Raw genomic sequence first — 14,882 nt, 5'->3', positions numbered from 1 at the left:
GACTAAGTTGCTTGGACTTGCGCTACCCATAGACGACGTGGAGCAACTACGGAAGGACATTAGCGAGGACTATGTCATCGCCCAAGAACTTAAGATAACCTGTGGGTGGTTGTCTTTGAAGTGCGGTAAGTTAATGGCAGTCGCCTCTGCGGCACTTCACGTAGCTCAGCATGTCAACTTGAAGGAGGTACTGGTGTCTTGGAAGGACTTCAAGAAGGACAGAGAAGTCGAGAGGGTCTTCCAGGCGGCACTTGCTGAGGTACCTGATCAAGTCGCCTCAAGTACTTAGTCAAGTCGTCCTCAGGAATTACCCAGGTCGCCAAAAGTACTTAGTCAAGTCGTCCTTAAGTACTTAGTCAAGTCCTATTAAGTTACTTATCAAGTCCTTCAAGTCCTTAGATATAAATGGAAGCGGAGGAACCCGAGCAAAAGATTACCAAGGCTAAATCTCCAGGCAGAGTCGCTGCCGGAAAGAAGCTCGCAGAGATGAATAAGAAGAACAAAGCAAAGAAAGAGGAAAAGGTGGAAGAGAAAGAAGAGGAATCCTTTATTAATCCGGGCTACGTCATTGGCGCGTTGGGAGTCATCATAGCAGCAGGTAGCCTTTACTTACAATCGAAGGCAGCAAAGCCAAAGGTAGAATTAGACCCCGTGCATGTGACGCAGGATCCCCCTAAGAGAAGCAAAATACCCGTGATGGAATAGCGGAATAACCTTCTCGCTTTGTAATATAATGTCAACCGCGTTATTGAAAACTGTTGAAGAAGCAGCTATTATTACTTCCATTGTTGCGGGTATTGGTTGGGTAGGTAAGAAAGTGCTCAAAGAAGACTTTACTGAAGACCCAAGCAAGAGCTTCGCTAATTTTGCCAAGATGACCGCTGCCGTTGGCGGGGCTATCATGGTAAAGGATTACCTACGGAAGGAAAAGTACATTCCTCAGTAAGCGTAGCTTACTTCTAGAAGGGGACTTGTCCCCTGTAATATAAATGGCTAGCGTGGTCGCGGGTGGAATTATTGCAGCTTTAGCATTTACTGGAGCTAATTATGGTGGTCAATATTTGGATAGATTAGTTAGAGGTGATCGCAGCGGAGATTTAGCCGCCGAAAGAAAGAGACACGACTTAGCGCTGGAAAAGTATCAGCGAGACGTGGCGGCTTGGAATGAAAAAAGACAAGCTTACAGGGATTGGTTGGACAAGAACTACCGAAGACAAAATGCAGGCGGATAAGAACTTCGAAAATACGGACTACGCCTTTAAACTTTATGCACAGGCGCACCCCGCGGCATCGACGGGGTTGAAAAGGCCCCAGTTCAAGAATTACTACCAGCCTTCTAAGAAACAAAAAGACAATGAGTTGGTCTTCGTAGGAGTCGCAGGGCTGGCCGGAGGCGTGGCTTTGGCGTACTTAGTCTAGTGACGCGAAGCATGAGCGTCTAATATATAATGATCGTCTTTTTGGAAAGCGACAGGAATAACTTTACCACTTATTTGAATCCCCCCATCAAAGCCTGTAAGGTTAGGCTGGTTAGTTGCTCTTTGTACAATTCTTGGTATAATTTAATTAATGGCATGGTCACCGTGCATAAGGGGTCTAACAATTACCAAGGCGTAATGCTACCCGATGGACATTACACACCAATCACCCTTGCTAAGGAGCTCGCCAAGCGCGGTTATACGCTCACCACAAGATTGCCGCACGAAATGACCTTCAAACATAATCTTCCTAACAATTTCTCGGTAACCCTAGGAAAAGCTGATGCACTGGGATCTTTACTAGGTGTCTCAGGCAAGGAAATTACCAACACGGCCATACCCGTGAAATGGAAAGTCGCATCCTCTTACGAAGTCTATTGCGATTTAGTCCATAGCTACAGCAATGGAAAAAAGTCTTCTCTTATGTCCAAGTTTCTGCCCAAAGGTAATCCATTTGACCCAGTAGAATACGCGCCCATTTCTTTGGAGTATGACTTGTCTCATTTGGTAGAAAGCATAAACATCACCAACAAAGTGGATGGAGAGACGGTAGATTTCAACGGACGTAAGATCAATCTCGTCCTATCCTTCGCTTGAATCAAGCGAAGCGCGATTCTATTCATATAATGGGTCGAACTGAGGACAAACTCAAAAGGATTTACTATGGGCCCAAAGGCTATTGGAGAGGAGCGTCAGCTATCAAGAAACTCGCGACCGCGGCCAGGGTATCAGAAGAAACGGCTAAGAACTGGTTAAAAAAAAACAAACCCTCTGGCAGGTTTATCTTCCCGTGCCCAAGTACATTCCCAGGCCCAGCTTCACCGTAAATGCCCCCAATGAAGTTCATCAGGCGGATTTGCTTTTCTTACCGCACGATAAGGTGAGAAGAAAGACCTATAGATACGCTTTGACCGTAGTTGATATCGCAAGCAGATACAAGGACGCCGAACCCATAACCAGCAAGGATTCTGGGGAAGTCGCAGAAGCCCTAGGTAGGATTTATAAGCGCGTTTTGAAATGGCCCAAGCTGCTGCAAGTGGATGCGGGGACCGAGTTCATGGGCGTGGTTACCAAGACCCTGAAAGACCACAGCACTAAGATTAGGAGAGCCGAAGCAGAATACCACAGGGGTCAGAGCATCGTCGAAAGATTCAATAAGACCCTGGCCGAGCGTCTCTTTGGATACCAGTATTGGAAAGAGCTGGAAGATCCCTCCAAACGGAACAGGGAATGGACCCAGAGGCTCCCCCAGGTCATCGTGGCTTTGAACAACGAGGCGGCCAGGGCTACGGGAATAAGACCCAAGGATGCCATAAAAAAGAAACACGTGGAACACAAGTCCTACGTCAGAAGTTCGAGGGCGGTCTTCCCCCAGGAAAAGAGATTAGGCGATGTCACGGTTCGATATCTCTACGAGCTGGGTGAATTAGAAGGAGGATCTAAAAGAGCTACGGATCCTAATTGGTCTTTGGAAACTTATCAGATCCGAAGTGCGATAGCTAAGAAGGGCCAGCCCATCTTGTATTATCTTCATGATGGTCCCACACGTGGGTTCGTCAAAGAAGAACTGCTTATCGTGTGATGTCCGAATGCTATCGTATGGATACCATCATCACACATCCATCTCTTACCATCAAATGCGGACAGTGACACCTTCTCCTGCGTAACGTTGTGTATTTGATGTCCGTAGCTGCGCAGGGAGTTCATCTTGTGACGCTGCTCCTTACGCGTGCGCAGGACCTTCAAGTAGGAATCGTGGGTTATGTCCTTCTTAACCACGTATTGTTTTACGCCTTTAGCTTTCTTTTCTACACCGTCCAGCTTTAGCACGCTGTACATTTTTGGTTTTAGCCCCACGTATTCCACGATGGGTTTTCCTTTCATCTCGTCCTTCATTTTCCCGATTACTTTCTTGTTTTTAGGGGAGTAAAGAAAGTGGTCTTTCGGATAATCGCTGGTGTCGTATTCATCGATGTCGGGAACGCAGTCTTCGTAAATGTCTTCCGTCTGCACCTCTAGTATCAAGGAATCGGTGTCGGTGTATAAGAGGCGGCACTTATCACCGTATTTCGGTTTTAGCTTGTCGTAGTAAAACTTATACATGAGCAGCTTTGATAAGTCTAACACTGTAAACCCCGTGTATACGGGTTTGTTCAGGAATAGGTTTGCTTTCTTCATGTGAATCACGTAGAAGTTAAGCATTTCTACGTAGCGCACGAACCCCGGCTGTGATACGTATACCTCTGCCTCCTCTCTGGTGCTGGCAATCTTTACACTGACGCGCTTGCGAATGTTCTCCATTGTCTTACCAAATACACTGTTATTCATCAATTTAAAGAGATTCTTCTCAAAGTCATTCTTTGCCTGCGTACGCTTTTGTGTGTTAAAGTCAATGTAGGAGCGCATCCAGGGTTCCTGCGTAAACTTCAAGACTCTATGTATCTTGGTTACTCGCATGCCATGGTTAACGTAGAACTGCAGGTTGCGGTAATGCACCACGTACTTCTTTTTGTCCATCAGGTTCATAGTTAGCTTTTTGTACGGTTTGTATCCGGGGCACGTTTGCTTTTGTAGCGGGCTTAGCTGCGCAAATGGTATCTCTATCGCTTCTGGGGCAAGAGGAAACTCATCGTGTGCGTCGTGTAGGTGCTCTGGGTACTCCAAATCCACTTCTAAGACGTAACCTTTATCGTCTTCCTTACCCACCTGCATGTAGAAGTCTATCGGTTTCACTGGGCCCCATTCGAAATCTCTTACGGGTAAGTACTGTGACATTGCCCAACCATAGAGGTTGTTAGCGTCTAAGTAGAATATGTATGTGGTTGGCTTCTCTGGATTGTACTCTACTGTGGGATTGTTTGCTTTTGCGTATCGTCTGCTGGGCCCGCAAACACCACCACGAATACCGTCTTCCATAAACCGGTACATATCGTATTCCGTTAGCAAATCCAGTTGCGCGTTTGTCTTCTTTAACAGCGCACTCCAACTAAGCCCGGGAGCTGTATAAAAGTTCGCTGGATCCAACCCGTAGTATTCCATTGCCATCTTTCGAAAGCTTTGAAAGACGTCAGCCAGCAGCACTACGTCTGAACGTAGGTAGATGTCGTGGTATTCTCCCATCGTTTGGCAATCATGCTTCTGCCACACATCTAACGCATGCTGGTACTCCTCATCCTTTATACCAGACTCTGTTAAGGTGTTGTAGAATCTCTCTTTAGGTGGTAAGGACTCTTCAAAGCGCTCCCAGGAATCCATGTACTCGTATGGGTAAACTCCTTTCCTTTCTGCGCCGTATTGACTGGAAATGGGGAACTCTGTGTTGTATTTCACGAGGTTTGCTAAGGAGTCCGCCATGAATTGCTGTGAGTCTAGGAACTTTAGCTTACCCACAGTTACGGACATGTATCGCTCTTTGTTATTAGGTATACACTTTACGTCGGAACCGTCTGTTCCTTGTAGGAGCAGGTGGGAGTCGTAACCCCTTAAATTGTGAAAGAATACGGGTATTTCCATTTCTGAATTTACTTTGAAGTTTATATTGCATTTCCAATGAGCTGCTCCTCTGTATTTACCCGTGATGTGGCAGTGATCTCTAACCTTATCCACATAGAAATCCTCAACGAATGCTTTATGACAATGAATGCAGTGGGTGGAAGGCTTGTTGGGCTTTCCCCCCTTCCTTGCATACCTACCACATTTAAAATGAGCTTCTCCTAGATACTTTCCATCTTCGTCCCACGCTTTCTTGGCTCGTCTTCCAAACTGGAGAAGCGTATGTTGGCAAATGTGGCATTTCTTTGCCTTGGTAAAAGCCTCCTGGTTCTCTTTGGTAAATACCATCTTCTTTGGGCGTCTCAATTGTTCTCTTATCTCTTCCTCCTCTTCTCGCAATGCTTCTAGAAACTCATTAGCTGCGTTCTTACCTCGGTAAATCACAGGAGGGTCGGCCTTACCGTCTGATCTGACTAGTATGTAACCAAAGGAGCAGATCTCGTGTAATCCCACCTTATTCGTGGCACCACGTTTCTGCTCTTCCTTAGTTATCAGCGCTTCAAAGTCTGCATATATCACGTAAGGCACCTGCATCTGCTTTTGATGGTCTGAGTACGATAGGTTCTTATCTGTGGGCATCTGGATCCGTTGCGCCACTTCTTCGACTCCGCGACATATTTCGTCGTGATCCTTTAGAGCTTTAACGCTGGTAAAGGATAACAAACAACAGTCGCAGAAGTATTTCTTGCCTTTGTGTTTGGTGTGTCTGTAAAATAGTCTGCTAACATGTTTGACCCACGAATAATGTCCGCCGTGGTAGAAGAGGTGTATTCGTTCTCCTTTACTCTTTGACAGCACTAGTGGCACTATCGTTTGGTCTCTGACTCCGTAAACGTTAATGGCTAGGTCATTTTCCTGCTCGAATATCGGTATGTCTATCAACTGCATTGGGAACTCTACGCCATCCCACTCCAAATCATCTGTTGGGTACTTGCTTGGTCTACATGGATCCTTATCTACTGGATACAGTGCGGATTGTATTGCCCACATAAAGCATCTGTTGTCATCATTTTTTACGTTGACTATGGCTTTCTTCCTTTCTACCCACGTTGGTAGGGGCACGTAACTTCCTCCTCGTATTGGCACGTACCTTGCCATGCTAACCTCCATACCTTCTACCTCCTCCACTGTCCAACCTGATCCTTCTTTCGTGTAGTTAGACAGCGACTCCATTATTACTTCTAAGGCTTCGCTGAGTGACCTATCCAGATTCGTGGACTCTAATATCACTAACGACTTCGATCGCAACATTGCTGTCGTCATTACCTCGTCTTTTGATAGACTCACTTCTACCATTATGCTTGCTTTCAACGCTCCTAATTCTTCTATACCTTTTCGGAGCGTCCTTTTGACCTTCCTTTCTGACTGCCGCCAAAACTGTCTAACGTCAATCTCACCGTTACCGGGTATTGACACCGTTTCGAATTGCTTTGGGATTCCATCTATATAATAGGAAATATGTTATACCTAATTCCAGACCCTTTTCAGATCGTCGTAGTCATACTCACAATCCTGACAATGCCAAAACAATTTAACCTTAGTCTCAAACTTCTTACCACATCCACAATCATAGCTACTCATACATTTCGTCTTCATCTTCAAATGCTTCTTTAAGTCCGCTTCTTTCTTAAAAGTTCTCTTACATTCTTCACACTCCATATATAGACTAACATATTTAACTACATAGACGCGGGATGCGGGTAATAACGGTACGAATCGAGGGGGGGGGGGGGTACTTTAGACGGGTAATCCTCCAGTGGTCGTTGCGCTGGAACCCCCATCCCCTATACTACTTAAAAGAGAAAAGTTGGGGGACCATAACTCAAGAACAGTTCTGTAAACAAATCCAGGACATCTACGATGAAATTGTTCATTTTAAACGAAATATCTTCAATATACCATCGGGTAAAGCAGGCAAGAATTTCATAACCGAATTGACGTATTGGCTAAAGCAATTCAATTCTAATACAGATCTAAATTATATTGCCTTGAAAGCCTTTATGGTGCTCCCAACGTTGATTCTACAAAAACCCTCAGCGACATCCAAAAGCAAGGAACACAGTGAGGCTATTGAACGGAGGCTGTCCTTATGGAGAGCGGGGGATCTATCTCTCCTGTTGAAAGAAATAAGGTTCATACAGAGCAGGTTTAGCAAGACGAGGAAAGCAAGATCTATGGAAGATATATCCAAAATATTCGCCAATCTAGTTATGCAAGGAAAGCTATCAGCCGCTATAAAACTTCTTGACAGAGAGACATCTACAGGTGTCCTTACTTTATCACCCGAAGTCTTAGAGGAGCTCAAACAGAAACATCCTTCAGCTGCTGACATCGAAGATGAAAGCCTCTTGAATGGTCCCCTGGAACTTAATCCTCATGGCATCTTTGACTTAATCGATGAACAAATGATCTACAATGCAGCAATGAGGACAAGAGGATCTGCCGGACCTTCAGGAATGGATGCCGAACTTTACCGAAGAGTACTCTGTTCAAAAAATTTTAACGCCGAAGGAAAACTACTGAGAGAAGAAATAGTAATTATGACCAGAAATCTATTAAAATCCTCATACCATCCAATCCTGCTAGAGAGCTACACCGCATGCAGGCTCATACCTTTGGATAAGAATCCCGGAATTCGACCCATAGGAGTAGGAGAAGTTCTATGGCGAATTATCGGTAAAACAGTGTCTGCATTCTTTAAAGAAGAACTAAAACAAGCAGCAGGTCCCCTACAAGTTTGTGCTGGACACAGTGGAGGGGCCGAAGCCGCTATTCATGCAATGAGCCAGATCTTTAGTGAAGAGGATACAGATGCAGTACTACTGATCGATGCAAGTAACGCCTTCAATCAGATGAACCGGTCAGTAGCCATGCATAATATCCGGATTGCCTGTAAAGAAATATCCTTGTACGTAATTAATACTTACAGAAGCCCTTCCAGGTTGTTTATATGTGGTGGGGGAGACATCCTATCTCAGGAGGGCACCACACAAGGCGACCCATTAGCCATGCCATGGTATTCGGTAAATACATCCACAATAATTCAAACTTTAAGAACTTTTATTCCTGATGTAAAGCAGGTGTGGTTAGCTGATGATTCTGCGGGAGCAGGAAGAATTCTCTCTTTCTTTAATGGGTCCAAAAGCTGGTTGATCGTGAAGTCGGAAGCTTTGGCTTTGGAAGCGAAACAGGTATTTGGAGAAGAGGTTAACGTCACAAGCGAAGGCAAACGTCACCTTGGAGCTGTTATTGGATCAAAGATTTATAAAGACCAATTTTGCAACGAGAAAATCTACAAGTGGAAAGAAGAATTACAAACCCTCTCAGAGATTGCAAGGTGCCAGCCACAATCGGCCTATATCGCATTACAAAGGGATACAAATCCAAGTTTACATACTTCATGCGAATAATTGAATCTTTTGAGGACTATACTGATCCTGTTGATAATGTAATAAATGAAATGCTTCTTCCAACACTTTTTGGTCAAAACGAACCACTACCTGAAGAGCTGAGTAGGCTTTTTACCTTATCCCCTGCGGAAGGAGGCTTAGGGATGCCTGCACTAAAAGAAGAGGCTCCACAGCAATATGCGGCATCACTTCTAATAACAGCTTCACACACTGAGGCTATTAAAACGCAGAGCAAAACGATGTATACGACCACAGAAGATGTGAAAAAACAACATCAATCACTAAAAGCTGAAATCTCTAAATCGAAAATGGATGAAATCGATGCAGCATTACCACCTGACATACTCCGTCAAGTAACCCAAGCAAGAGACAAAGGAGCAAGCTCATGGCTCAATGCGATACCAATTAAAGAACAGGGACTTACTTTGAATAAACAAGAATTCAGAGATTCTCTTTGTCTGCGTTATAATATACCGTTATCGGGTTTACCAAGTACCTGCGCTTGTGGGACAACCTTTTCGGTAAGCCATGCACTATCTTGTAAAAAGGGAGGATTTGTTGCACAAAGACATGACAATGTCCGTGATCTACTTGCCATACTTTTAAACAAGGTTTGCAACAACGTTCAAAAGGAGCCACAGCTTATCCCATTGGATGGCGAACAATTTAATCTAAAATCTACTAGCACAAGTCAGGATGCAAGGCTCGACATCAAAGCTGGATCGTTTTGGGCACAGGGAGTAACTGCATCTTTTGATGTAAGAGTATCGCATGTTAATTCCAAGAGCAACCAAAACAAATCCACTTTTACAATCTTCAAGGATCAAGAAAGCGAAAAAAAGAGAAAGTACCAGCAAAGAGTAATCGATGTCGATGTGGGAACTTTTATGCCCTTAGTTTTTGGTACAAATGGAGGAATGGGGGCAGAATGCCAGATTTTTCTAAAGCACCTTACTGAGAAATTAACCAAGAAGACAGGGGACACATATGCAAGTACTATAACATGGATTAGAACTCGATTATCTTTTGAAATAATTAAGTCAGTACACATGTGTGTCAGGGGGACAAGAACCCCTTTTTTTAAGGACAATGAATTCTTGAATGACTTTAATCTTAACGCCAATGTAGCGGAAATTTAGAAATATTTAGATTTTAATAATAAATGTATAGTTTTAATATAGTATTATATCAGTGTGAAGAGCTGGACTCGTGTTTTGAGCTATTAATTTATTTTACAAATATGTTTTCATAGATAAATAAGTAAATATTATATAGATTTGTTATTTTATATTTATAATCTTTTCTTTTTTGTTTTATAATTATAGCAATATTCTTATCACGTCTCATATTATAATGAATTATTAGTTAATTATTATTGTCAATAAAGTTATTTATTATTTTATTATCATTATTATTATTATTATCATTATTATTATCATCATTATTATTATTATTATCATTATTATTATCATTATTATTATCATTATTATTATTATTATCATTATTATTATTATCATTATTATTATTATCATTATTATTATTATCATTATTATTATCATCATTATTATTATTATAACTATTAGTTTTATTATTATTGTTATTATTGTTATTATTATTAAGATTAGAAGCTAAACAGCTTAAAAAAGCATTCTAAAACCACCTTAAACTTGTTTTTCCCAAGATTGTCCCAGTTTAGGTCCTTAATATCCCTTTATCAACATGCATGGTCTCCCATGGCCTCATTGGCTGACCTATCATGCAACGTTGTACATGGCCTATATTAGGGATTGATCTGTCATGTACATTTTAAATGACCTGTGTTAGGGATTGATCTACCATGCACATTGTACATGACCTGTGTTAGGGATTGATCTATCATGTACACTGTACATGACCTATGTTAGGGATGGATTGATCTTTCATGTACAATGTACATGACCTGTGTTAGGGAGTGATCTATCATGTACATTGTACATGACCTATATTAGGGATTGATCTATCATGTACATTGTACATGACCTATATTAGGGATTGATCTATCATGTACATTGTACATGACCTATGTTAGGGATTGATCTATCATGTACATTGTACATGACCTATGTTAGGGATGGATTGATCTATCATGTACATTGTACATGACCTATGTTAGGGATGGATTGATCTATCATGCACATTGTACATGACCTATGTTAGATTGATCTATCATGTACATTGTACATGACCTATATTAGGGATGGATTGATCTATCATGCACATTGTACATGACATATGCTAGGGATTGATCTGTCATACACATTGTACATGACCTATGTTAGATTGATCTATTTCCACTCCAAGGTATTTGTAACTTTCTTCTATTAGTAGCACCACGCCATCCTGACTTTTTCTCTCTTTTAATAGACGTCAACGGAGTACTGGAACTTGATCCTTTCCACAAATCCAAGCCCAGGCCCCGCCTCACCTTTTGCATTCGATACCGTATGGACCACTGCTCTTGTCATGGACAAAGCATTAAAAGACGGGCTAGCTCTAGATAATTTTACATATACTTCTCGCATTCATATGAGAGCATTTAGGACGGCGATAAGAGAGCTAGTATTCGAAGGAGTCTCGGTAAGATTGTCATGCAAAGTACACTCTAGAGGGCTGGGGTGGGGGATATAATGGATAAATCAAAGTACAAGGGGTAGGGTGGAGGTTATGATTCAACGCACTCTCTAGAGGGGTAGGGTGGAGGTATGCAATGAATGCAGAGCTAGTATTTTAAGGAGTCTCGTTAATGTTGTGATGCAAAATACACTCTAGAGGGGTGGAGTGGTTGAAGCAATGGATCCGACGTTTGAGTAATGATTGTTGCAAACTTAACCTCGCTCTTTGCAGCAGTTGCTGTCATATTCATCGCTTTACTATGCACAATAGCAATAATATTTTTCTTGTATATAGTAATATTCCTATTATTTCTGAAATTTGTTTTTCTTTCACTGTTGCAGGGAACGATTCGCTTTGATAGTAAAAGAGAGAGACAGGGACACGTAGTAATCAAACAGATGCGCAACGGTATTGTCATTTATGGTGAACATTGCGTATTTTGGTCTAGCTTGGGTACAAGTGTTTTGTTTAACAAGCCCTATATACTACCCAAGCTATACCACAATGCATCTTGTTTATCGAATACGGATAATGCCTAGGCCTGTTTTTATGATGTTTATATGTTTCTGCTGAATAGATTTTTTTTTTTTTTTTTAAATCAACAAAAATCTTTTAACAAACTCAATGCAAAAAACCATTTGGAATTGACGGTGGTATCCGGTTAAGGCCGTTATGTTGAATTGTACTGGCAAACTTACTACAAATAATAAAAACAGGCGTCCATATGAATGTCTGACAACGTCTTACAATCAGTTGGAATAAACAAAGTTTATTAAGGTTATTAACATCATTATCCTCGTTCAAAGTTTTGAGCCGAACAATTAAAAGGGCCTTTTGATCTTGGTATTAACGGTAATTCGAGGAAAAAATGTTATACTTGTTATACCTTAGTTGTGCTAAATAAATAAGTCCATAAGCCTCCCGCTTTAATAATCCAGCTTTTTGTGGCGCAAGCACGAAAGAAGCTAGTGTAAGGAGAAGCACGCGGGAGCCGTAGACACCTCTTGAGTGCTTTATTACTGAATTGAGCACGGCAAAAAGCTGTTTTAATCGCTCTATTATATAGCTACTAATTTTTTCAGTATTGAATTAATTTACGCAAAAATATATAATAAATGTATATAATAAATGTTAATGTGTTACGGCCATAAATGTTAAATGCACTTCCATTACAGCAAGCTGGGTTGAAGTTGGTCAACATTTTACGTACCAAGATAAACTTGAATTTTTTGGTTCAAGCGAAGAGCATCTCTGGCCAGGTTAGTACGCCTTACTTTAACGCGTAATGAAATGCGCACGTGACTAAAAATGTGCACTTGAATAAAAATGTGCTGTGACTAAAAGTGTGCACGTGACTTAAACTGTGCACGTGACTTAAAATGTGCACGTGACCTAAAATGTGCATGTGGCTTTCTCAGCTTTCGCGCGCTTTGACGTTATGACCGCCATGTATGAATTTCAAAATAATTTGGTAATGCGAAGGACGTTTTCTGAATTTCTTTGGTCTTTTGACACGTTCACACCAGCTAACCTTGTTTAGCTGTTAAGGTGGCTGACTACTTTGGTAAATGATAAACAGAAAATTGAAAATTGAAACTTTCTTAAACTGAAATTTCATACAGATTACTTCTTTTTGTTGGCCCGATTACGGTCATTAACTTGTTACTCTCACTCGGGATCGGAGTTTAAACAATTATTTAAGAGTATCAAGACGTACGAAAGGAGGATTGATTTGAAAGGACCTACTTTTTACTTACTAGCGTGTTATGCGATTCTGTCATCACAGGAAACCGTGTTCCCATCGACCAGATGATCCGCATTGACGACCTCCTCTTAAACCCCGTCACGCTTATTGCTGTTATATGGCTGCTGGCCTTTGTGGGGGCCTTGCTCTCCATTGTTTTTCTCTACTTTAATATTGTTTACAGAGAAAACAGGTAAGTAGGGTAACAGGCATACATGAACTGGGACGAAAGAACGAAAGAACGAAAGAACGAAAGAACGAAAGAACGAAAGAACGAAAGAACGAAAGAACGAAAGAACGAAAGAACGAAAGAACGAAAGAACGAAAGAACGAAAGAACGAAAGAACGAATAAATAGATAAATAAATAAATGAAAACTGTTATCGTTCACAGATCAATCAAGATGTCTTCCCCTCAACTCAATAATGTTATCATCCTAGGGTGTTTACTGTGTTATATTTCTGTAATATTGTTTGGGTTGGATGGACGATTTCTCTCACTTCACTCTTACGGTATCAACTGTAACGTAAGTAGACTTCAACATGGTAAACGTTAAGATAGCGTTCTCTAACCAAGAAGTTTTATTTCAGGCTCGAACGGCTGTGTTATCTATTGGCTTCTCGTTGGCATTTGGCGCTATGTTTAGTAAAACTTGGCGAGTACACAAGATATTCACTGCCGCTAAAACACTGAAAAAAATGGTTAGTGAAACACCTAATGACTTGTTTTCTAGATCTGATATACTTATTTCAATCAAGTTAGTCACCAAACACTTCAAGATCACTGAGGATCAAGAGAAACTTGGTATAGAATACCGTTGCTGCCAAAAGGGATCGAATTTTTTTATAAGGGGCTAATTTTTTTTTTGATGAGTTCTATGTTTTTTTGAATTTACCTCGCGCTCTATTAATATTTTCAATGCCCTGATGATGGAGAATTATCTCCGAAAGCTTGGTTAAGAAAAAAGTATTACGTGATTGATACAAAACATCTATAATAATAATTAATAATAATTAAAAAAAAGTTGCTTCAGATTAATTATTACAGGGTGGAAATATAATATATAATATATAAATTTAGGCACTGCCTAAATGCGGATCTCCCAAAAGACACAGGGAGCCCAATTTAGATCAATAAAATCGGAGAAAAAATCTTCAACTGTTTTTCTTCTTCGAGATGAAGATAATGTCCCCCATATTGAAAAACAAAAAAACATTAAATGAAAAAATGAAATCGAAATGCACTATATTATTTTCTCCAGGGGCTAGTTTTGTTCTTGAAAAATTCTTCGACAAAGTTTTGCATAGCCAACATTTATACGCTTTGAGTTTCCGGTTAATTTTATTTGATAAGCGAAAAATAACTACAGATAATCCATTACAGTATCAAGTTTAGTGAAATTTGCCTTGGATGTCTTTCATTAAAATACAAATTTCGGAGATTTCCGAACTTCTTATGGACAAATCAACACTATGAAACAGCCTTGAAAACTGGTTAAAAAAAGGTGAGCAAAACATAAGCTTACTTTTACTTCTTTTACACAATGATGTTTGGCTGTTTGGTTATTCATTTGAAGATTTTTGTGTTTTAAAAAGAACCGTATTTTTACCGCAATGAAATTAAGAAAATAAATGCTTTGGTAGCATCAGAGAGAAAACTAGCTGGAGATCATTAACTAAGTGAAACTAGTCAAATGAAGGCCCTCAAAACCAAATGTGTCAGTTAAAAATAATTTTCTTATCCTGAAAATATTTTTATTCCTTTCATAAAAGCCTTAACTATTTTTCGAGAAGCTTAAGCTTACTAGATTTTGAGATTCAATTTTACCAGTTTTCATCTGTATTCATTTGTGAGAAAGATACGAAATTATAAAATAATTGGGATACTACGCGCGCTATGATTGGTCGAAAACCATGTTTGATGAGAGTATCAAAACATGCTGTCGTCATTTTCGCGCGCGCTCATTGGTCAGTTTGAATGTGACGGCACGTAGAGAGAATTTACTTAGGCTTTGTTGTTTTTTTTTCCGATCTTTTTGCGTGTTTGT

General features: G+C 40.7%; 2 protein-coding genes across 11 annotated transcripts in view; both read left to right on the top strand.

Annotated features, from left to right (window-relative positions):
* The window catches only part of LOC116288562 (gamma-aminobutyric acid type B receptor subunit 2), a 90,123-nt gene that overhangs the window by 64,170 nt on the left and 11,071 nt on the right, over window positions 1-14,882 (top strand). For all 10 annotated transcript variants that reach the window (XR_016121787.1, XM_089040555.1, XM_089040553.1 and 7 more), the window contains 6 exons: window positions 10,844-11,056; window positions 11,434-11,500; window positions 12,268-12,351; window positions 12,879-13,029; window positions 13,229-13,361; window positions 13,426-13,536. Coding sequence is in view for 9 of the 10 variants with exons in the window: in XM_089040555.1 (XP_088896681.1) it covers window positions 10,844-11,056; window positions 11,434-11,500; window positions 12,268-12,351; window positions 12,879-13,029; window positions 13,229-13,361; window positions 13,426-13,536 (759 nt within the window). In the remaining variant the exon portion in view is untranslated. The remainder of the gene's footprint in view (window positions 1-10,843; window positions 11,057-11,433; window positions 11,501-12,267; window positions 12,352-12,878; window positions 13,030-13,228; window positions 13,362-13,425; window positions 13,537-14,882) is intronic.
* Window positions 6,772-8,549, top strand: LOC116288561 (uncharacterized). The gene has a single exon (XM_089040563.1). The coding sequence runs from the start codon at window positions 7,031-7,033 to the stop codon at window positions 8,438-8,440; it is 1,410 nt and encodes a 469-aa protein (XP_088896689.1). The 5' UTR covers window positions 6,772-7,030; the 3' UTR covers window positions 8,441-8,549.

Source organism: Actinia tenebrosa, unplaced genomic scaffold, assembly GCF_029948245.1.
Source record: "Actinia tenebrosa isolate PJP-AT-01 unplaced genomic scaffold, QUT_ActTen_1.0 PGA_scaffold7__59_contigs__length_16204524, whole genome shotgun sequence".
NCBI classification, from domain to species: domain Eukaryota; kingdom Metazoa; phylum Cnidaria; class Anthozoa; order Actiniaria; family Actiniidae; genus Actinia; species Actinia tenebrosa.
This window is presented reverse-complemented; position numbering and strand designations above follow the sequence as displayed.